The sequence below is a fragment of the Geotrypetes seraphini genome, chromosome 2 (assembly GCF_902459505.1).
Source record: "Geotrypetes seraphini chromosome 2, aGeoSer1.1, whole genome shotgun sequence".
In the NCBI taxonomy this organism is placed as follows: domain Eukaryota; kingdom Metazoa; phylum Chordata; class Amphibia; order Gymnophiona; family Dermophiidae; genus Geotrypetes; species Geotrypetes seraphini.
Genome location: NC_047085.1, coordinates 15,872,218 through 15,894,072, shown reverse-complemented (window position 1 = coordinate 15,894,072; position 21,855 = coordinate 15,872,218). Strand labels below are relative to the sequence as shown.

Sequence of the window (21,855 nt, the reverse complement as noted above, 5' to 3'; positions counted from 1 at the left end):
GCACCACTTTACATGATTCTCCATCAAATGTAGGTGCTCGTAATGCAGACCATTAAAACTCTAGCCTACATTACTAGTGTCTAAGTTTTTTTGTAGGCGTCGGTAACCATGATTCTGTAGATGATGCCTAAGCGTGATTGACACATGGACGGTGCCGTTTTGTTCGCCACTGTCCGATGTAGATGCCATTTATAAAATCTGGCCGTTATAGTTTTAAAACTTGAACTTTCTGCTAGAGATGGCCTCTGGCAGGCATATCAGGTTCTGACTTAGTCTTCATTCCCGCATACCCTCCCCATTTCCACCCATCCCTAGCTCATTTTTTTATTTAAAGTCTTAATTTATAATCAATTATTCTAATTAGGATAACAGAAGAACTATTTATTACATATTCTTATTACATTTCATTACTTGCTAAAAATCAAACACTAAAAAAAATCATACAATATAATCCTATACTAGTCTAATATTCATAGTACCTTAATAAGGTTTAATTAATCAGTTCAATAATAAGATGCAGACAGTAGCAAGAGGGGTGCTATCTAGTCTTTTGCATTGTCACACGTATGATTATCTCCCAGTTGGCAAGAAGTTATATGTGTGTGTCATTGCAAAGAGCTCCTAGCTCTCATAGAGCAAGTTTGTTCCCTTGAGGCTAGAGTAGCAGACATGGAGGAACTGAGGAAGACAGAGAGTACATAGAAGAGACCTTGTAGAGATCTTGTAGAAAAGTCCCACCTTCAGTCTGGGAGCCCCAAAACAGCCTTGGAGGAGAGAGGTCTCATAAAAAGAGAGCATCACCCTGGTTAAGTAGGAAATAATCCTATAGCCAGGACCTGCCCACCAGGGGATGCAATATCTTCTCACACTGAGAATTTGTCTCCAGGGGCTTCTGCCCAGGAGGAAAAAGTTAGGACAGCTTTTGTACTTGGTGATGTGATCATTAGACATATAGATAGCTAGGTGGCTGGTGGGCATGAAGACCACCTGGTCACTTGCTTGCCTTGTGCTAAGGTGGTGGACCTCACAAATCACTTAAGAAAAGAGACAGTTAAGAGGAGATATGATTGAAGTCTACAAAATCCTGAGTGGTGTAGATCGATATTTACTCCATCAAAAATTACAAAGACTAGGAGGGGGACACTCGATGAAGTTATAGAGAAATACTTTTAAAATCAATAGGAGGAATTTTTTTCACTCAGAGAATAGTTAAGCTATGGAATGCATTGCCAGGGGATATGGTAAGAGCGGTTAATGTAGCTGGTTTAAAGAAAAGGTTTGGACAAGTTCTTGGAGGAAAAGTCCATAGTCTATTATTGAGCCAGACATAGGGAAAGCCATTGCTTGTCCCGGATCTGTAGCATGGAGTGATACTGCTATTAGGGTTCTTGCAAGATACTTGTGACCTGGATTGGCCACCATGAATATGGGATACTGGGCTAGATGGACCATTGGTCTGACCCAATAAGGCTATTCTTATGTTCTTATTTACATAAACTGGAAGATTTCAGTGCAAATTTCTGCAGAATGTAGATAACAGGGATAACCAAGAGGAGGTCAGAAGGCTATTCCTGTTCAATTAAAATGCATCCCTTCTTATGGAACATTCCAGAAAGATCTTAAGACCTATTTATTTGAAAATTATGTAATAGGTATTAGCTGATATAAAGGTCTTTCATTCATGGTTTCAAAAATGTTTTAATTTTAAAAAACTATGTTTGTGTTCATTTTATCATGATGCGATTCCTGGTACTGACCAGTCTATTAAGGGTGATTTAAAATTGCATTGAATTCCTGTTTGGGATATACTAGTGATTCTTAAGAAATGATATAATATAATGTCAGGGTTCAGCAGCGAGGTATCCAGTTGAACAGAAGTTATCCAGTTGTCTTTAAGTGGCTATTCAGGCCACAGTTGGATCACCTTAGCCAGTTCATGCCGGGACAGCAAAGTTTTTCAACCAGGCTTTGGGCCTCTTTTACAAATCTACGAGTGCGAGTGCCGTGCGGCAAATGCTCCGATGCCCATTCAGTCCTTACAGGCATCGGAGCATTTACCACAGCGGCCCTCGCTATCGGGCTTTGTAAAAGACGGAGTTAATCAGGTAGATTTAATAAGATAGTTCTGATTGACCTGGTTAAAGTTAAACTGCGTTCCTCGCACACCTCTTGCTGCTTCTGTATTTAATTGGTTCAAATGTAGCGAGCCAATGAGTTGCCTAGATGCAATTTCAGGGCGGAAATTTCAGAGCGGGAAATTCAAAAGGCAAGTTTCATTTGGTAAACTCTCAAAGTTAATCAGATACATTGTTCTTTTTAAGGTCCAGATTTCTGCGTGTAAACCAGAGGTATAATACCAATTTGCGTCGGGAAAATCTCTCTGACACAGATTTTGCTCTTTGGGTGAAGACGATTAAACTGCTCGCAGCATGGTGCCGATGAAACCCACTGAGACAACCAGGGCCAGGTAGCTGATTTTCACGCTCGTAGCTCCATTCTTGTTACAAAGGTCAGTTTTGCAACACGAGATAAAAATATCTTTGTCAGGTGCAGCACAGGCACCACATGTTTTTTCCACTCCAGTTAAACCTAAAGGAGTAAGGTTGAAAGAATAAAGACCATTATTCTGAACACTTTGGTAAATTGCATCTACTATATCTCTCACCCCCCACCCTAAGGTCTTCAGAAAAGGCTCACTGCTAGGCCCAGCATTTGTCTGTGTGTGTGTGTGTGGGGGGGGGGGGGGGAGGAGATAGCACAGTTGCCCTGGGCCACACAGCTCTACGGGGCCCCTGTGAGCCATCCTTCCCTTCTCCCCGCCCAGTTCTGAAGCCCCCCTTCACCTGTAAAAATGCAAGGAGGTTGCCGGCATGGCAGCGTTTCTCTAGCACTGCTCCTTGCCTCCTTGGCAAAGTTCCTCTGCTACGGTTCGCCCCCCCCCCCCCCTCTGATGCAACTTCCTGTTTCCACTCAGGCAGACTGTGGAAGAGGAACAGTGCTGAGGAAGCTGCAGGCAGCACCAGATAATCGCTACTGTGCTGGAAACCTCCTTGCATTTTTACGGTTGATTGGTGGGGGTGGGGCTTCGGAATCAGCCTAACCTACACCGAATCACCATATATGGGACAAAAACCGTACAAGTCTGTCCAATACCGGCCTTAGTTCTTTCATTTATACCATATGTTTTCTAATTAGAGATCCTCTGTGTTTATCCCACACTTTTATGAATTCCATCACCGTTTTCCTCTCCACCACCTCCCTGTTAGGACGTCCAAAGTGCCGACTTAGGCTGGTTTTTGGACGTTTTAAAGTTTTGATGATGCCCCTCTAACCCTATACTCCTACAAACTCAAATGCAAACAAAAAAGCGGAAATAATGTTTATAGCAAAAAAAAACCAAAAAACCCCAAAATGTAAAATGGGTTCCAAGTGAAAACTTCCAATTTCCTGGGTATTTTATTAAATAAAAACCACACTGAGCCTAAGGTTGTTGTTTTTTAATAGCACATATAAGAGAATTTGGGCATAAACATATAAATCTTGGCACATTCAGTGGCAGTAGCCATTTTTAGTCAGAAATATACTGATTTTCAGCTGGTGGCAGGCTTTAACCGCACTCCCTGCTGCTGGCGCTGAACCTGGCAACTGGCATTGAATAGCCATTTTTATTTTTGGCCAAAAAAAGCAAATAAGTTGTGAGGAATTATTGGAAAAGGCTAAGAATATTATAATGCCTCTGTATCGCTCCACGGTATGACTTCACCTTGAGTACTGCATTCAATGCTGGTCGCCGTGCTTGGAAAAGAGACAAGTGAAGGGAGCTAAGATTGAAGTCTACAAAATTCTGAGTGATATAGAATGGGTACAACTGAATTCATATTTTGCTCCATCAAAAATTGCAAAGACTAGGGAACATTCATTACAGGGAGATACTTTTAAAATTAATAGGAGGAAATATTTTCTCACTCGGGGGAAATTCTATAACAAGCGCTTAAAATTAGGTTTCCATAGGTGCCCTACTGATGCCTAAGTAATAGAAAAATGCTCTCAGAAATGGCAGTGTTGAAGCACCTACCAATGCCTATATAAAAGGTGGCTGAAATGGCCGCTGGAATCATGGCTAGGTAGTTGCTTTAGGCTGCAGAACGCCAAAGTAGGCTTGGCCAATGCTGGAAGTGGCATTAGGCAAGCTAAAGCGGCTGCCCAGCCGCAATTCATGTCAATATAGACGGCTGAAATGTAGGTTTGGAAAACCCTGGCCTGCATTTTAGCTGCCTATCTTTACCACTAGACTGCAGCAGCTGATCGTGGCAGGGGAATTCCACCCCTTCCCCCATCAGCTGAACGGCAGGGATTCTCCAAAGCCGCGACTCTGCAACCTGCGCCCAAGTCAGATTGCCTGTCAATCATTCGAGGGTGCTGGTTACAGAATCGTGACTTTGGGAAGTTCCTGCCGCTCAGTTGATGGGAGAGGGAGGAATTCCTCTGTCGTGATCTGCTTAGTGGCTGCGGCAGAGAACCCCCAATCCCCACCACAAGTCAGCTGGCAGGAGGGATGCCCACTCTCTCCCGCTGCCACCCCAGACCTCCCAACCCACACTGTCCATGCAGGAGGGATGCCCACTTTCTCCTGCTGGAACCCCCCAAAACAACCTCCAGTAGGAGGGATGCCCAATCCCTCCTGCTCCACCCCTGAAACAATCCCCAGCAGGAGGGATGCCCACACTCTTCTGCCGGCAGCCCCTCCCTAAACTCATAACCGCCTAAACACCCTCCCTGAAACTCACCCGGACCCCCCTGTACCTTTATCTGCTGGAGGGATGCCTGGCAATCTATGTGGGGCGGTCTGGTAGGAAGAATTGGGTATCCCTCCTGCCGGCGATCTACAGGGGGTTTACCGACAGGAAGGATTTGCCATTTTTCTGGCCTACATTGTACGCATCTCCCACTGGCCTAGGTAGATGGGTACGGCCTCCTAGGTCTGCCTAGGGCTACTTCCAGGCCAAACCACACCCACACTGAGCCTTAGGCGAACTTAGGCGGGCTTGCACGCCTCCCTAGGCTCCCAGAGGCACCTCCAATGTAGGCGGCCTGCCTTGGGAGGATTAAAAAAAAAAATAATAAATATGCTTCCCGATTGGCTGGTTAGATAGCTGTAGGACGCCTACTACCGCCTAGAATCGGGACGCCGTTTATAGAATCCAGGTCCAAAGGCCTAGATGTAAATAGTTGAAAGTTGAACACTGCAAACGAGATTTCAAGTAAAGTTCAAATGATCAATTTTCCATCAGTCTTGGCTTCATTCCTTCTATTTAAATGACAGACTGTGTGGAGTGATCGAGCCACGGCTAAAGTTATCCTTTGGCCTACTAGAGTGAGGCCTACGCCCAGCTCGAACTCAGACTTTCTTTCTGTTTTGTTTTGGTTACAGACTAGTTGGTGCCCCGACACTGTGTGAGTGTGATCAGTTACACTAGTTTCAGAGACAGAGTAGGCACCTGGTACAAAGTCCAAGGGCTAAGGTATCCCAACTATCTTGACCCTTGACCCCTTACTGTGGTAGCATGGCAACTGAAGTGTGGACTCTTGCGTGTTTCCTTTCTATTTATGCTGTTGGATTAAAGGATCCCCCTTGAACATTGAGCAGTACCCCACAGCTACTTTCTTCTTCTGGGTTTTGGCCAGGTACTAGTGACCTGGATTGGCCACCGTGAGAACGGGCTACTGGGCTTGATGGACCATTGTCCTGACCCAATAAGGCCATTCTTATGTTCTTTGTTGGGAACGGTGCAACTTACCAGCTTCGCTATACGTCAACTTGGTCTGGCAGACGTCATCTGCACCTACGCATTCGGCAGTTGCTGTCTGACATTTGCTGTTACTCGTCTCACCTTTACAAGTGTAACATTTCAACGAGTGAACTGGAAGAGAGAGATTCATATCATGTTATCTATATGTACTGTTCCAATGAAAATTACAATCTGACAGAAACTCTGTCACCTCCCTCAATTTTCTGAGGTCTATAGAAAATCTGTCTTATTCTTGTTCAGGGATTTATTAGAGTTCCTTTCGTGAATAAGACAACAAAGCAGTTTACAAATGAAATAGAACTGACATGAAAGGGAACACCAAAAAGAATAATCTAGAAGTATCACAGGCTGCAAGTGGAAGCACAGTAAATCTGTCCACCCCATCCCACCCTTCCAGTAGAGCTCAAGGGATCTCACCCCATTTGTGGTTTCAAAGGAGAGTTGAATGAAGTAAGTTTTGACATTGTACAGCACTATATATTATTCAAAACACACCCGAGGGGGCTAATAGTCAAAGAGATTCAGATGAAGTTATCCAGATACTTGTAAATGGAAATTTATCCAGATATCTTAGGCTCACCGTATCTGCAGCTGACTTGTCCAGATAACTTGACCTGGATAGCGGCTGAAATTATTAGCTCCTATTCCCACTAATGTTCAAACATACAAGAGGCCACTGCAAAGTTCTCAGCCCAACCAAGAAGAGAAGGATGGGGCGCCATGAAACCTACCAATTGTTCCACACTTTTCTTGACACTTTTCATTTCAGTGAGGCAAATGCATCTAGTACATGGGCACAAGTATAGGGAAACCAAGCCATTGTGACATCACTGATGAGGTTGGCTCTTAGGCATTGGTGGAATGAGGCATTATGACATCACAATAGGAGGAGCCGCTGAAAAGTTCTCAGCCCAACCAAGAAGAGAATGATGTGGAGCCACGAAACACAAGTTATTCCACACTTCTCTTGACACTTTTTGTTTCAATGATATGATATGAAATGAAATGAAAAGTGTCAAGAAAAGTGTGGAATAACTTGTAAGTTTCCTGGCTCCACATCAGTCTCTTCTTGGTTGGGCTGAGATCTTTTCAGTGGCCCCTCATAGTACCATAATAAATGATGGCAGATAAAGACCTGAACGGTCCATCCGGGTGGGCTGGAGCTCAAAGTTAGTGGGCCTGTGTCCATCCGGGCTCCAGTTATATCTACACCACTGGTTTTGGGGGGGGGGAAAGGCATTGGACTAGCACATGTACTTTTGGAAGTCAAACATACACCTATGGCTTTCCTCACATCAACTCACCTAAATATGTTCACAAGAACATTTCTTTTTAATATGGCCAGAAGTACGGACATTATGGAAACTATGCAAACTTTGCACCACATTTTAGAAGAGCAGTTTCCTATCAGACTATTTGAAGAAGACAGTTGTATGTAGGTAGATGCATCATAAAATATAGACAGATAGATACATGTGAACAGTACGGGCCAGATTTTGAAACTGGCTCTGGTATCAGTCGGTACCTCCAAAGCTGGTGAATGTCAATCAAACACTGGTGCTGGTTGCAGAATTGTTGCCAGGTCAAACGTAGGCACCGGACATATAGGCCATGGTGTTGAAGGCCTACATGTTTGACGTGAATCATGTCTACAGAGGTGACTACCGGCACCTAAGGCGTTACCTATGCCTCCATCGACCTTAGGCGCAAGTTGGTGCCTTCGTGGATAGAAACATAGTAACATAATGGCAGATAAAGGCCAAATGGCCCATCCACTATCTCCTCCTTAACCTATTGGCTAAGGCTCTTTACACCTGCATTGTGATGTCATAGAACACAGTAACATGATGGCAGATAAAGGCCAAATGGCCCATCCACTATCTCCTCCTTAACCTATTGGCTAAGGCTCTTTACACCTGCATTGTGATGTCATAGAACACAGTAACATGATGGCAGATAAAGGCCAAATGGCCCATCCACTATCTCCTCCTTAACCTATTGGCTAAGGCTGTTTACACCTGCATTGTGATGTCATAGAACACAGTAACATGATGGCAGATAAAGGCCAAATGGCCCATCCACTATCTCCTCCTTAATCTATTGGCTAAGGCTCTTTACACCTGCATTGTGATGTCATAGAACACAGTAACATGATGGCAGATAAAGGCCAAATGGCCCATCCACTATCTCCTCCTTAACCTATTGGCTAAGGCTCTTTACACCTGCATTGTGATGTCATAGAACACAGTAACATGATGGCAGATAAAGGCCAAATGGCCCATCCACAATCTCCTCCTTAACCTATTGGCTAAGGCTCTTTACACCTGCATTGTGATGTCATAGAACACAGTAACATGATGGCAGATAAAGGCCAAATGGCCCATCCACTATCTCCTCCTTAACCTATTGGCTAAGGCTCTTTACACCTGCATTGTGATGTCATAGAACACAGTAACATGATGGCAGATAAAGGCCAAATGGCCCATCCACAATCTCCTCCTTAACCTATTGGCTAAGGCTCTTGACACCTGCATTGTGATGTCATAGAACACAGTAACATGATGGCAGATAAAGGCCAAATGGCCCATCCACTATCTCCTCCTTAACCTATTGGCTAAGGCTCTTTACACCTGCATTGTGATGTCATAGAACACAGTAACATGATGGCAGATAAAGGCCAAATGGCCCATCCACTATCTCCTCCTTAACCTATTGGCTAAGGCTCTTTACACCTGCATTGTGATGTCATAGAACACAGTAACATGATGGCAGATAAAGGCCAAATGGCCCATCTACTATCTCCTCCTTAACCTATTGGCTAAGGCTCTTTACACCTGCATTGTGATGTCATAGAACACAGTAACATGATGGCAGATAAAGGCCAAATGGCCCATCCACTATCTCCTCCTTAACCTATTGGCTAAGGCTCTTTACACCTGCATTGTGATGTCATAGAACACAGTAACATGATGGCAGATAAAGGCCAAATGGCCCATCCACTATCTCCTCCTTAACCTATTGGCTAAGGCTCTTTACACCTGCATTGTGATGTCATAGAACACAGTAACATGATGGCAGATAAAGGCCAAATGGCCCATCTACTATCTCCTCCTTAACCTATTGGCTAAGGCTCTTTACACCTGCATTGTGATGTCATAGAACACAGTAACATGATGGCAGATAAAGGCCAAATGGCCCATCCACTATCTCCTCCTTAACCTATTGGCTAAGGCTCTTTACACCTGCATTGTGATGTCATAGAACACAGTAACATGATGGCAGATAAAGGCCAAATGGCCCATCCACAATCTCCTCCTTAACCTATTGGCTAAGGCTCTTTACACCTGCATTGTGATGTCATAGAACACAGTAACATGATGGCAGATAAAGGCCAAATGGCCCATCTAGTCTGCCCATCCACATTAACCTTTATCTTTTTCTCTCTCTGAGATCCCATGTGCCTATCCCAGACCCTCTTGAATTCAGACGCAGTGCCAGAAATGTAGGTGCCTATCTTTTTGTAATGCAATTTTAATTGCTTTTAAATGACATAGCCAATTACCGTGTCGCATAAAGGCAATTAAACCAAATAAGTTAGATGGCGGCAGGGTGCCTCCCGCCTCCTCTCTTCCAGAATCAGGGCCAAATTTCCATGTGGTAGGACACAGATAGCTAAGACTTGAAGGATCCAATTCACTTGGACTTCTCTCCCCTTCAGAGTTTATGAGAGAAAAACTCAATCAATCAGGCCCTTAATTTGCAACAGCAATTTCTATTTATTTAGAAAATGATCACACGAGAAAACAGGGAAATTTTAAAACCCATTTATACATAGAGGGCAGAATTCAGTAAATTACATTAGAGATTTCTATTCCGCCATTACCTTGCGGTTCAAGGCGGATTACAAAAGAGTTTTAGAAGGAGGGTTACAAAGGAAGATCTCTGGTAGATCATGTAGTTTCGGGGAGTCGGGAAGTTGATGGGAAGAAGGAAGGAACTTGTGGTGTTAAGACTTTTTCAGGGATTTCTTGAAGAGTATACCGTAGTCTTTATTTCTTTTCTGAATATCTTGATGCCAAAACAGTTCAGTGCTATTTATTTATTTATATTCTTCTCTATATGTACTATTCAAGACAGATCTCATATACGCAAACAAATTCAAATAAAGATAAAATAAGAATAAACAGCACAGCATCAAAAATAAAATCAAAATAATAATACAAACATGCCTTATATAGAATAGTGTTTAGCATGGATCCTGTGCCTAGTTTTTGGGTGCTGGACTTACACCTGTTAAAACTTGGAGTCAGTGGCATACCAAGGGTGGGGTAGGAGGGGCGGTCCAGTTCGAGTGCATGCTCTAAGGGGGGGGGGAGGTGCACAGCTGGCCCACCGAGTCCGGAACCTCCCGCCCTACTCTGCCGTTGCTGCTGGTTCAGGAAAGCAGTCACGGCAGAGTAAACTTTAAAATCAGTCATGATGGAACCTTCCTGCACCTCACCGTGGTTGCCAGTCTACTTCCTCCGACGTCACTTTCTTATTCAGGAGCAGAGCCGGCAGCCGCAGGGAAGTGCAGCGAGGTCCCGCGATGACTGTGTTTCAGTTTACAGCTGATGCTGCTGATTTAGGAAAGCATACCGGGGTGGTGGGGAGGTGAGGGGGCAAGATACTTGATGGCATTGTTGTGGAGGGAGAAAGGAGCAGGAAGTTGGTTTGGAAGTGTGGTGGAGTGAGAGAAAGGGGGCACAAGGTGATGGAATTGGTGTGCAGGGAGGGGGATAGAGAGACAGAAAGGGGAAGGATACTGAATAGAGTGTTGGGGGAGAGAAAGGGGGCAGATGCTGATGAAGTGGGGTGAAGGGAGAGGGAAGAGGCAGATGCTGATGGAAGAGAGCTTTAGAGAGAGAGAGAGAAAGGGTAGACATTGGATGTTTGTGGGGAGCGGAAGCCTATGCTGGATAGAAGTGGGATAGAAGAGAGAAGGAAGCAGATGCTGGATGGAAGTGGAGAGAGGGTGCAGACACTGGATGGAAGTTGACAGAGAGGATGTAGATGCTGGATAGAATTGGTAGAGAAAGAGGGCACATGATGGAAGGAGGGGATAAATAAAAAAGGGCACATGCTGGATGGAGGGAAGAGGATAAAGTTAGTGAAATACTGGAGGGGGTGAGGAAAAAAAACATGGCAAGCTGTAGGTAGACTAAGTGAAAAGAGAAATTGAGGACTGAATAGTAAGAATTTAATCTAGACAGATGCAGAAAATAAAATAAGAACAATGAGGGAAGAAAAGGAAAGGGTGAAATGCCAGGCTATGAGGGTGTGGGAGAAGGAAGGGAAGGAGAGAAGAGGAGAGAGATGCCAGACCATTGGGGAGGAGAGGGAAGGAAAGAAGATGGATACCAGACCAATGGGAGTGGAGGGAGAGATGGAAGGGGGAGGCATAAAGTTTCTGGAAGGGGCATAGAAGGAGAGAAGATGCCATACAGAAGGGGCAGAGAGAGTGTAGACGGGGCATAGAAGGAGAGAAGATGCCATACAGAAGGGGCAGAGAGAGTGTAGACAGTGGATGAAAGGAAGAGAGTGACAAGAAGATGAGGAAAGCAGAAACCAGAGAAGACAAAGGTAGAAAAAAATTTCTATTTATTAATTTTTTTTTGCTTTAGGAGACATGTGTCACTATTTCTGTGGTGTTGCATTGTATGCAGAGTCCAGCTTCTTGGTGGTTCAATTTAACCTTTGTCTATGTATTTTTATTTTATCCCCCCCCCCCCCCCCCTTTTACAAAACTGTAGAGCGTTTTTTAGTGCCGGCTGTAGTGGTAACAGCTTTGATGCTCAGAATTCTTTGAGAATCTGAGCTGTTACCGCCATGGCTAAAAACTGCACTACAGTTTTATAAAAGGGGTAGGGGTTAGTTTGTGATTCCATATTCCATATTAGACAAAGGTGTTTTTTGTGTTCTGTGTGTACAAAAGGCATGGTTCTCTGTTAGCCTTGACTGTGCAGGAACGATCTGTACTAGTCTGGCTTGTTTTAGTTTTACAATGGGTGTACTAATGTTCTGCTGCTCACTGCAGAATGTAAGATGCTGCCTTTTCCGAGGTACGCTCTTGTGCGAAGTGTGGATTGTTACTAAAAATCATGTTTTTCATGTAGATGAAGGGGGTGTCAAAAAATGATGGGCCCCGGGTGTCGCATATGCTAGGTACGCCACCGCCTGGAGTAAATTCCAATGCCAAGTTTAGGCGTGGTTAGGCAATATGCTGTAACTGTTTGCAATGTCTTCTATGCCCCCTTTTGAGAATCGTGCCATGGGAGTTTGGTGCTGTTCTTTTTTTTTTTTTTTTGTAATTCTTTATTGATTTTCAATTCGAGTACAAAGTGCAAAAAATGTTACTAATATATATTTCAATTTCTATATTTTGAATACCATTCTCCCAGGAGAGCTCAGAACGGTTTACATGAGTTTATTCAGGTACTCAAGCAGTTTTCCCTGTCTGGCTCACAATCTATCTAATGTACCTGGGACAATGGGGGGATTAAGTGACTTTCCCAGGGTCACAAGGAGCAGCCTGGGTTTGAGCCCAGAACCTTAGGGTGCTGAGGCTGTAGCTTTAACCACTGCACCATTCTAGAAATCAAAATAGCAAAAGTGATCCAAGTGTAGGACAATCCAGCCATTGTGACATCACTGATGAGGTTGGCTCTTATTGGTGGAATGAGGCATTATGACGTCACAATACCAGCTCTGGCTATCAGAGACTGAAGCTGTTCACACTATTTATTTATTCCATTTTCTCTACTGTTCTCCCAGGGGAGCTCAGAAGGGTTTACATGAATTTATTCAGGTACTCAAGCAGTTTTCCCTGTCTTCCTGGTGGGCTCACAATCTATCTTATGTACTTGGGGCAAGGGGGGGGGGAATTAAATAACTTGCCCAGGGTCACAAGGAGCAGCATGGGTTTGAACCCACAACCCCAGGGTGCTGAGGCTGTAGCTTAAACCACTTCACCACACTCTCCCCCATTTTATCCACTCAAATAATAATACAAAATATATATTTTCTTCCCCCCGCACCCTCCCTCCCTCCCTTCCTGAATATGTGTGAGAATTAAATAGAAATTAAAAGCTTATACAATTAATCAGATTTAACAAATTCTGTTAATGGACCCCAAATAGCTTTAAATATTGTAATATGTCCCAGTATTTCCGAATTCATTTTTTCATATCTGTAACATTGACACAAAGTTTCCCACCAAAAGGAAAAGTTTAGCCTGTCCCAGTTTTTCCAATTCCTGGTGATCATTTGCATGGCAATCCCTGTCGTAATTATAAGAAGTCTGCTTTTATACCTGTCTAATGGCTTTTTAGCTTTCAACAATGTCTTTAAGAATAGCATGTAGACAGATGTGCATTCAAATTTTAACATGTGTCTAGAGAATGACACGGTGGCGGTTACCCGCGGCTAGCCGCGTTTAGCCGCGGGTAACCCGCCAAAATGGTGACCAAAAAAAAAATGGTCACCGCAAGTTCGGGGACAAGGCCATTCACCACCCCGTGGAGCGGTGAATGGTAGCACGGGGCGGTGAACAATCTTGAACGCGCGGTGACCGAGCGTTTGAACCGGCAGCCCACTCTCTCCCGCCGGCCATCCATGTATCTCCCTCCCTCCTTTTCCCTTACCTTTTCTTCTTAAAATGGCGATTTCTATAAGGCTACGAGCTGTATTACAGCCGGAGCCTTGAGGTCGCATTGCGTTGCCTGCTGGTAAAAGTCTCCTCTGACGCAACTTCCTGTTTCTGGTTGCATCGGAGGAGACTTTTCTAGCAGACAACCCGACGCGACTTCAAGGTTCCGGCTCTAATACAGCTCATAGCCATATAGAAATCGCCAGTTTCAAGAAGAAAAGGTAAGGGAAAAGGAGGGAGGGAGGGAAATGCATGGCTGGCCGGCGGGAGGGAGCTGCTGGACCGCGTGAAGGGTGCTGGGGGTGGGGGGATGGGGAGGAGAAGACGCTGAAGACGGGAACGGGGCCGGGGCGGTGAAAGAGGCAGCGGGGCGGTGACGGGGCGGTGAAGGTGACAGCAGAGACGGGGACGAGGCGATGAAAGGGACAGCGGGGACGGGGCGGTGCAGAGGATGGTGGTCCAGGGACGGGGCGGTGACGGGGACAGAATTTTTCCCCATGTCATTCTCTACACGTGTCAATATCAGTAACTGGTTGTCAGTTATTGATGGTTCGGAACTCATTATCCAATTTATTTGCACACGCATCATGTAACTGTGTCCCAAAGTTGGGTACTCAACTTCGGCTGCCATATATAGAATTCAGGGGAATAGAGCATCATTTTGAAAAAGCTTCCATCGTAGATTTAAATGGCCAACTTTCAAAAGACGAATGGCACCAATTCTGGTCATTAGGCCCCAGAGCTTCTATATCTTCACTGGGGAGTGTATGGCGCAGTGGTTGGAGCTACAGCCTCAGCACCCTGAGGTTGTGGGTTCAAAACCCACACTGCTCCTTGTGACCCTGGGCAAGTCACTTAATCCCTCATTGCCCCAGGTACATTAGATACAGTATGAGCCTATCAGGACAGATAGGGAAAAATGCTTGATTATCTGAATGCAAAACCACTTAGATTATAAGTGGTATATAAATACATAAATAAAGATTCATCAGTTAATCAATGTTCTTTGTACAACATCGAGCATTATGCACTGCAAGGAAAAACTAAATTCTATGCTTCATCAGCTATGCCGGTCTATGGGAACTCTTGTTCATCTAATACAGTGGTTCCCAAACCCTGTCCTGGGGGATCCCCATCCAGTCGGGTTTTCAAGATATCCCTAATGAATATGCATGAGAGAGATTTGCGTACCTGTCGCTTCCATTATATGCAAATCTCTCTCATGCATATTCATTAGGGATATCTTGAAAACCCGACGGGCTGGGGGGTCCCCCAGGACAGGGTTTGGGAACCACTGATCTAATATATGGATGTGACTTCTTGCAATTATTCTCGGCAGACGTTTGGAAAGTAATTCGAAAGATATTTAAAAATTTTCTGGAGACGTCAACATAAAACATGTCATTTAGAAATGTCTTGCATTACGGAGTGAGCTTTCTCCACCCGATAAAGCATTATTTGACTTTCTAATGTCAAAAGCGTTGAAACTCATCGCCAGCCACTGTACAAACCTGGTGGAACGGGGTCATTTTATTTCAGAAATACGAACAAAGCTTTAATAAAAATTGTTTAACTACAGCAGGCAAAAGGAAGTCTCTTATCTAATATAATAAAACGCTAGGCTGCGCATGCGCACTTCCTATGTGTGTGCCGGTTTTCCGTGAGCTGTAGCGACACATAGGAAGTGCGCATGCGCGGCTTACGGTCTGGCCTGGAGTCGGATGTCGGCCGCGGCGGCCCGAGTAGGATGTCAATCCGCCCCTTCTGCTGACCGGACAAGTCGCCCTGCTGCGTCTCTTCTCGGGGCTCGGAGGACACCTCTCAGGGTGGTCGGGGCCCGGGCTGCTCGATCCATGCGTCTGGCTGGCTCTCCCACCAAAGCCCCCCACGGTGGCTGCTCCTTCCGCATCCGGCCCCTCATCCAAAGCCTCCCCGAAGGCGGCAGCCCCCCAAAGAGCCGCACCAGCGTCGGAAACCCCTCCGACGTCACAACGTCAGAGACAAGGCTTCCGACGCCGGTGCGCCTCCGGAGAGAAGCCGCCGCCGCGGCCCCGAACAGCAACACAACATTTTCATGGGAGCCAGCCCTTGGAGAAGGCCAAGAGGAGACAACACCGTGAAAAGCTCCAACAAGGGAGCCAACCAGACCGCGAGTGCGGGGCCGCTGTAAGCGGGGATCGGGTGAGGAGCAGCCACTGCCTGCAGTTTTGAAATTTGGCAAGGGAGCTGGGCAGAATGGGGTGGGGGACTTCTAAAATGTAAGGCTGCATGGTTTACAGATAAGGGAGAAGGGTTCCTAATGGACAGTGGGGAACATACAAGTAAGGGAGAAGGGCTACTGCTGGACAGGGGGGGGGGAGCAGGAAGTAAAGGAGAAGAGATACTGCTGGATATGGGGAGCGGGAAATGGGGGGGGTGATGCTGAACAGGGGGCGATAAAAGGAGAAGGGCTACTGCTATATAGGGGGAGCAGGGAATGGGTGGGGGTTCTGCTGGACAGGGAGGAGGTAAAAGTAAGGGAGAAGGGCTGCTAGCACCCGTTAATGTAACGGGCTAAACAACTAGTAATGTATAACCAATGACATCTCTAAAAAACATATTCATTCATTCTGTATAATTTTATACAATAAACTGCAAACCTTGTACATGATGCAGGCAATAGTGTGTGAAAAGTCCTTCCAATGTTGAGCCAAGGGCGCTGTTAATATCTCTCTTAAAATACAACTTCTATGTTCTATAATCCTTGTTTTAATCTATTATATTACCTATTTATTTTATAATATATCTTTCCTTCCTTCTTTTCTATTTTTTAAATTCTTTTTAATGGAATAATTGGACCATTATAGTAATTAATATATTGATACATTTGATAAAAAATTTTTTTAATATATTGTATTTCTAAATATGTTGGTTTTAAATATTGTATTTGTACTTATTAGGACCCCTGACGAAGGTTAGTCCGAAACACGGACCGTGTTGGGTCCCTTACCTGGTAAAAGGTTTTTAATCAAAGATTTACTTGTCATAATAAAGTCTGCCTGCATCGTGTACAAGGTCTGCAGTTTTTTGGTTTGTTTGTTCTGGATTGTTTTACACTGCAGACAGTTGAACCTTGGTTTCCTCCTTGGTTTTGGTTTGTTGCCTTAATTTTATACAATCACATCTTTTATTTTCCAAACTAACAGAATTATGGAATGGAATCCCCCTTACTTTAAGGGTCTCTAGCTCCATTCAAATTTTTTTTTTCCGCAAATCTCTAAAAACAATTCTGTTTGCAAATCATTTTGGAAATCGCTCTTTTTCTCCTTGACTTATTGGATCTATCTTTCTTTCTGTTATCATCCTGTATTTTTTTTTTTTTAATATTGTTAACCAAGCCGAGCTCTTTGTTTGGTGATGACACAGTATACAAAGTTAAGCTTTAGTTTAGTTTAGTTTTACAAGCAGCTCAGATTACTTCTTGGAACAAGCTTATTGTTCACCTTTGTTAAATCTGTTATAGCTGCTTATTTTTTGTTAGAAATGTTTATTGCATTGTGTTCATTATTTAATAAAAATATATGCAAAAAAAAAAAGCTTCCTTCATGCAAAGCACATAGAAGCAGGATCTTGTAAAATTGTACAGAGGTATATAAGCATAATTGCAACTATTTTTATGTGGTCTTGTGCAGGTGTGCCCAGGGGCACTTGGGCACAGAGGCGATTATGTGTGCATTTTCTATAATCCCATGAATACAAAAAACTACTTCTCTGAAAATGTGTCACCAGAAATCTACACTGTGGTGTGCAAAAGAGGAGGAAAAGCCTCAGAAGTTAAAATCGACACCTATTTTGTACGATCACTTGCATAATATTCTCCTGTGGACAATTAACCCAAACGCGATTTGATAGTGAGAATTTACTTCACTTGTAAATGTGTGCTGGCACTTTCCAGGGGGTAATTTTGAAAGGTAATAGGCATATAATTTCTCTCAGAGAATTGGTGTAAAAATTGCTCTAATAATGTCCTTGAAAGAGATGAACAAAACAATATCCTCAAATCTCTTTCACCTGCATGCATAGGACAATGTATTGAAGGAAATAGGGACAACCAGAGTCACACCATTAAGAATTATCGGCCCCTCCAGAGAGAAGTGTTGGTCACTATCACCTCCCTCAAGTGCAATATTTTACACTAGTGAAAATAGATATAAAAACCAAGATAATTAGAAAAATATTGCCAACTAGTCCTCTAGACCAGTGGCCTCAAAGTCAAACTCTTTGCAGGACCACATTTTGGGATTTGTAGGTACTCGGAGGGCCTCAGAAAAAAATAGTTCATGTCTTATTAAAGAAATAACAATTTTGCATGAGGTAAAACTCTTTATAATTTATAAATCTTTCCTTTTGGCTAAGGCTTAATAATAATATTGTCATTTATAGCTAAAGAGACGTATGATCGAGAAACTGTTTTATTTTACTTTTGTGATTATGATAAACAAACCGAGGGCTTCAAAATAGTACCTGGCGGGCCACATGTGGCCCCCGGGCCATGAGTTTGAGACCACTGCTCTAGACCCAGGAAGGTAAAAATGAATATAAACCAGGATAATTTAAAAAAATATTGCCAACTAGTCTAAGTTATCTTGTAGACCCAGGAAGGTAATCAGAGATGTTGCTTACCTGTCAGCAGGCACAGGGCTACCACCACAAGGGAGATCAGAAACGCCTTCATTTTCACAGGTTCCTCTGAAGCTGTGGGGCTGTTCCTCAAGACCTTTATATCCCCTGAATTTGTTTTGGGTTGCTATGACTATTCTTTAAAACACCGTGTCAACGCACACATGCAAAAAAAAAACCCAATAAATTTGTTTGTTGAATCTGACAGGCTGCCACTGAATGTCACTTCCCCTGTGTCTATGGACAGTCTGTACAGTAGGGAGGGATTATTTCAGGACAAACACCAGTTCATGTTCAGTCACATATCAGGAGGATTTATTGCATTTCTTACTGGAAAGCACCCTGAAAAAGAATCAACATTAGCACAAAAGGTTTGTTCAGCCTCTCCCTGACGCCATGACACCTACCAACAAGTCACGAGGCAGTGGCCGGTAAAAGCAATGGGGAACAGCTTTTCTGCTCCGAAATGTTATTGAAATTTTATATACGTAGTAACGTACAATAAAGCAGTTGAAACATATCAGACAAATTGCTCATAACACCTATTAACACAAAGCTTAGGATATTATAAGACGAAATCCTTGAAATCCATTTGCAGAGGGTGAAAAACCAACATCCATCCACATCTCCATTCTTTCACTATAGTTCAACTATTATCTGCAAACTCTTGTCCGGGCGCCCATAATGATCTTGATGTGGCCCCTTGACCTCTCTTCTCCGTTATGACCGCCTCATATTTCCCAACTAAACCCACTGAATTCCACCCAAACTGGAAAGACAACAAGGATGCATTTTTTCCAGGTTTTCCAAATGGTTTGGATTGCTACAGCAGTCTTTACGAATATTAGTGATATCAACAGACGCAAAGAGGTTAAAGATCACTCCAGATTTGTCAAGGGAACATTTATATGTAAATATGTCTTGAATGTGATGTTGGCAGAAGTTATGAGCCGTAGGACAATAGAATAACATACGATCTAGCCTTCCTTTTCCTTGTCCACAAGACCAACATGGAGGAGAATATTCTGAGTTAATTTTGTTCAGTCTAACAGGAGTCCATATTACACGTTGGATTACAAAAAATAGTGATTGGTTCATGGAGGCAGATTGACAACATCGGATGCGTTTAAGGGACATGAATTGCCATTGATCATCAGATATAGACACCATTAGTTCCCGTGACCATATGTTACGTAAACCATCAACGTTTCGTTTTCTTTACTCTAAATGTACCAGTATTTTATACCAATTTGATGCTTCGTGACCTAAACCCAATATTTTTTTTTACATATTGAAGATCTAAAGGTGAAAAAACAGTGTGACAAGGCAGTGGCTGCTGCCAGAAGGATTCTGGGCTGTATAAAGAGAGGCGTAGTCAGTAGAAGAAAGAAGGTGTTGATGCCCCTGTACAGGTCATTGGTGAGGCCCCACTTGGAGTATTGTGTTCAGTTTTGGAGACCGTATCTGGCGAAAGACGTAAGAAGACTTGAGGCGGTCCAGAGGAGGGCGACGAAAATGATAGGAGGCTTGCACCAGAAGACATATGAGGAGAGACTGGAAGCCCTGAATATGTATACCCTAGAGGAAAGGAGAGACAGGGGAGATATGATTCAGACGTTCAAATACTTAAAGGGTATTAACGTAGAACAAAATCTTTTCCAGAGAAAGGAAAATGGTAAAACCAAAGGACATAATTTGAGGTTGAGGGGTGGTAGATTCAGGGGCAATGTTAGGAAATTCTACTTTACGGAGAGGGTGGTGGATGCCTGGAATGCGCTCCCGAGAGAGGTGGTGGAGAGTAAAACTGTGACTGAGTTCAAAGAAGCGTGGGATGAACACAGAAGATTTAGAATCAGAAAATAATATTAAAGATTGAACTAGGCCAGTTACTGGGCAGACTTGTACAGTCTGTGTCTGTGTATGGCCGTTTGGAGGAGGATGGGCAGGGGAGGGCTTCAATGGCTGGGAGGGTGTAGATGGGCTGGAGTAAGTCTTAACAGAGATTTCGGCAGTTGGAACCCAAGCACAGTACCGGGTAAAGCTTTGGATTCTCGCCCAGAAATAGCTAAGAAGAAAAAAAAAAAAAAAATTTTTAAATTGAATCAGGTTGGGCAGACTGGATGGACCATTCGGGTCTTTATCTGCCGTCATCTACTATGTTACTATGTTACTATGTAACACTTGGTTCTGGTGAATTTAACGGGATTTTTGAACTAATCATGGTTTGTCTAAGTTGCAACCATATGAAGCTATGCGAAAATCTAATTGGATGACTATTACATAATTTTGAAAATGGCTTCAAACATCTTGATTGCTCTATGGCTGATAAGGCGTATATACCCAATTCTTTCCACCCTTTCCATATGATACGTTTCCCATCAATACAGCTATTCCCATTACTCCATAGAGGACAAAGAATTGATTTCCCAAAAGGGGTATCCATCTGAGAATCAATTTCAGCAAGTGCCCTCTGAGTGGACTTTATAAAAGGGTTTAATTTCAAAACTTGTGGGAGCATAACGCTGATTGCAACCTAAGTACATTTTGCTCTAATATACACCAATGCGAGAGTTAGTAGGAGTCACTACAGTATCTGAAAGGGGGACAGAAGAGCAGAGTCTAGTGGGGTGCACACTTTATGAGTAAATCTAGAAAGCTGGGCTGTGGCTGAAAATTTCCTCTACGATATTAATCATATGAGCAAAGGAATTTGATTCCCATATCCTTAAGAAACCAGTAATTTAAAATGAGGAAACGATGAGCAGAAAATCTAGTCGAGCTCCACTGGGAGATGACCCGGTATATAAACCATAGATTAGATTAGATTAGAAAAAGGAGGCGGGATAGTGATGTTGGAACTTGATCATTATATAAATCAGTGGTCTCAAACTCGCGGACCGCCAGGTACTATTATGAGGCCCTCGGTGTGTTTATCATAATCACAAAAGTCAAAATAAAACAGTTTCTTGATCATATGTCTCTTTAGCTATAAATTATAATATCATTATTAAGACTTAGCCAAAAGGAAAGATTTATAAACTATAAAGAGTTTTACCTCTTGCAAAATTGTCATTTCTTTAATAAGACATTAACTATTTTTTCTGAGGCCCTCCAAATACCTACAAAATCCAAAATGTGGCCCTGCAAAGGGTTTGAGTTTGAGACCATTGATATAAATGAAGCCAGTGGACAATTATAGTGGGGGAGTAGCTGCGAGGGTTCTGTCTTAGGACCTCTTCTTTCTCTACACTTCCTCCCTCGGTGCCCTGATTTCCACCCGTGGCTTCCAGAATCACCTATATGCTGATGACTCCCAGATCGACCTCTCTACACCTGAAATTTCACCTAAAGTCCAGGAAAAAGGCTCTGCTTGTTTGGCCGACATTGCTGCCTGGATGTAGAGAGCTGCACGGGAATGGGGACGATGGGAATCCCACGGGACCCACGGGCATCCCGCGGGTTCCCCCTTCGGGTCACGGGGATCCCGTGGGGACACCCCCTAGGGTCACGGGGATTCCATGGGGACGCCCCCTAGGGTCGTGGGGATCCCGTGGGGACGCCTCCGAGGGTCACGGGGTTCCTGCGGGGCTGGATGTACTCAGTCGCGCGGCTCTTCTTCTCCCTACCTGCTCTGCTTGCAGCACAGAGCCGAACGGAATTCTTCCCGACGTCAGCGCTGACGTCGGGAAGACTTCCGTT

At 43.8% G+C, this 21,855-nt stretch overlaps 1 protein-coding gene across 1 annotated transcript; it reads right to left on the bottom strand.

Moving 5' to 3' along the window:
• Window positions 1-1,599: 1,599 nt before the first annotated feature.
• Window positions 1,600-18,225, bottom strand: LOC117355438 (lymphocyte antigen 6E-like). The gene is made up of 3 exons (XM_033933972.1): window positions 18,160-18,225; window positions 5,799-5,921; window positions 1,600-2,589 (listed from the first exon to the last, which is right to left on the bottom strand). Exons 1-3 carry the CDS (start codon window positions 18,209-18,211, stop codon window positions 2,414-2,416), a joined length of 351 nt encoding a protein of 116 aa, XP_033789863.1. The 5' UTR covers window positions 18,212-18,225; the 3' UTR covers window positions 1,600-2,413.
• Window positions 18,226-21,855: the final 3,630 nt, after the last annotated feature.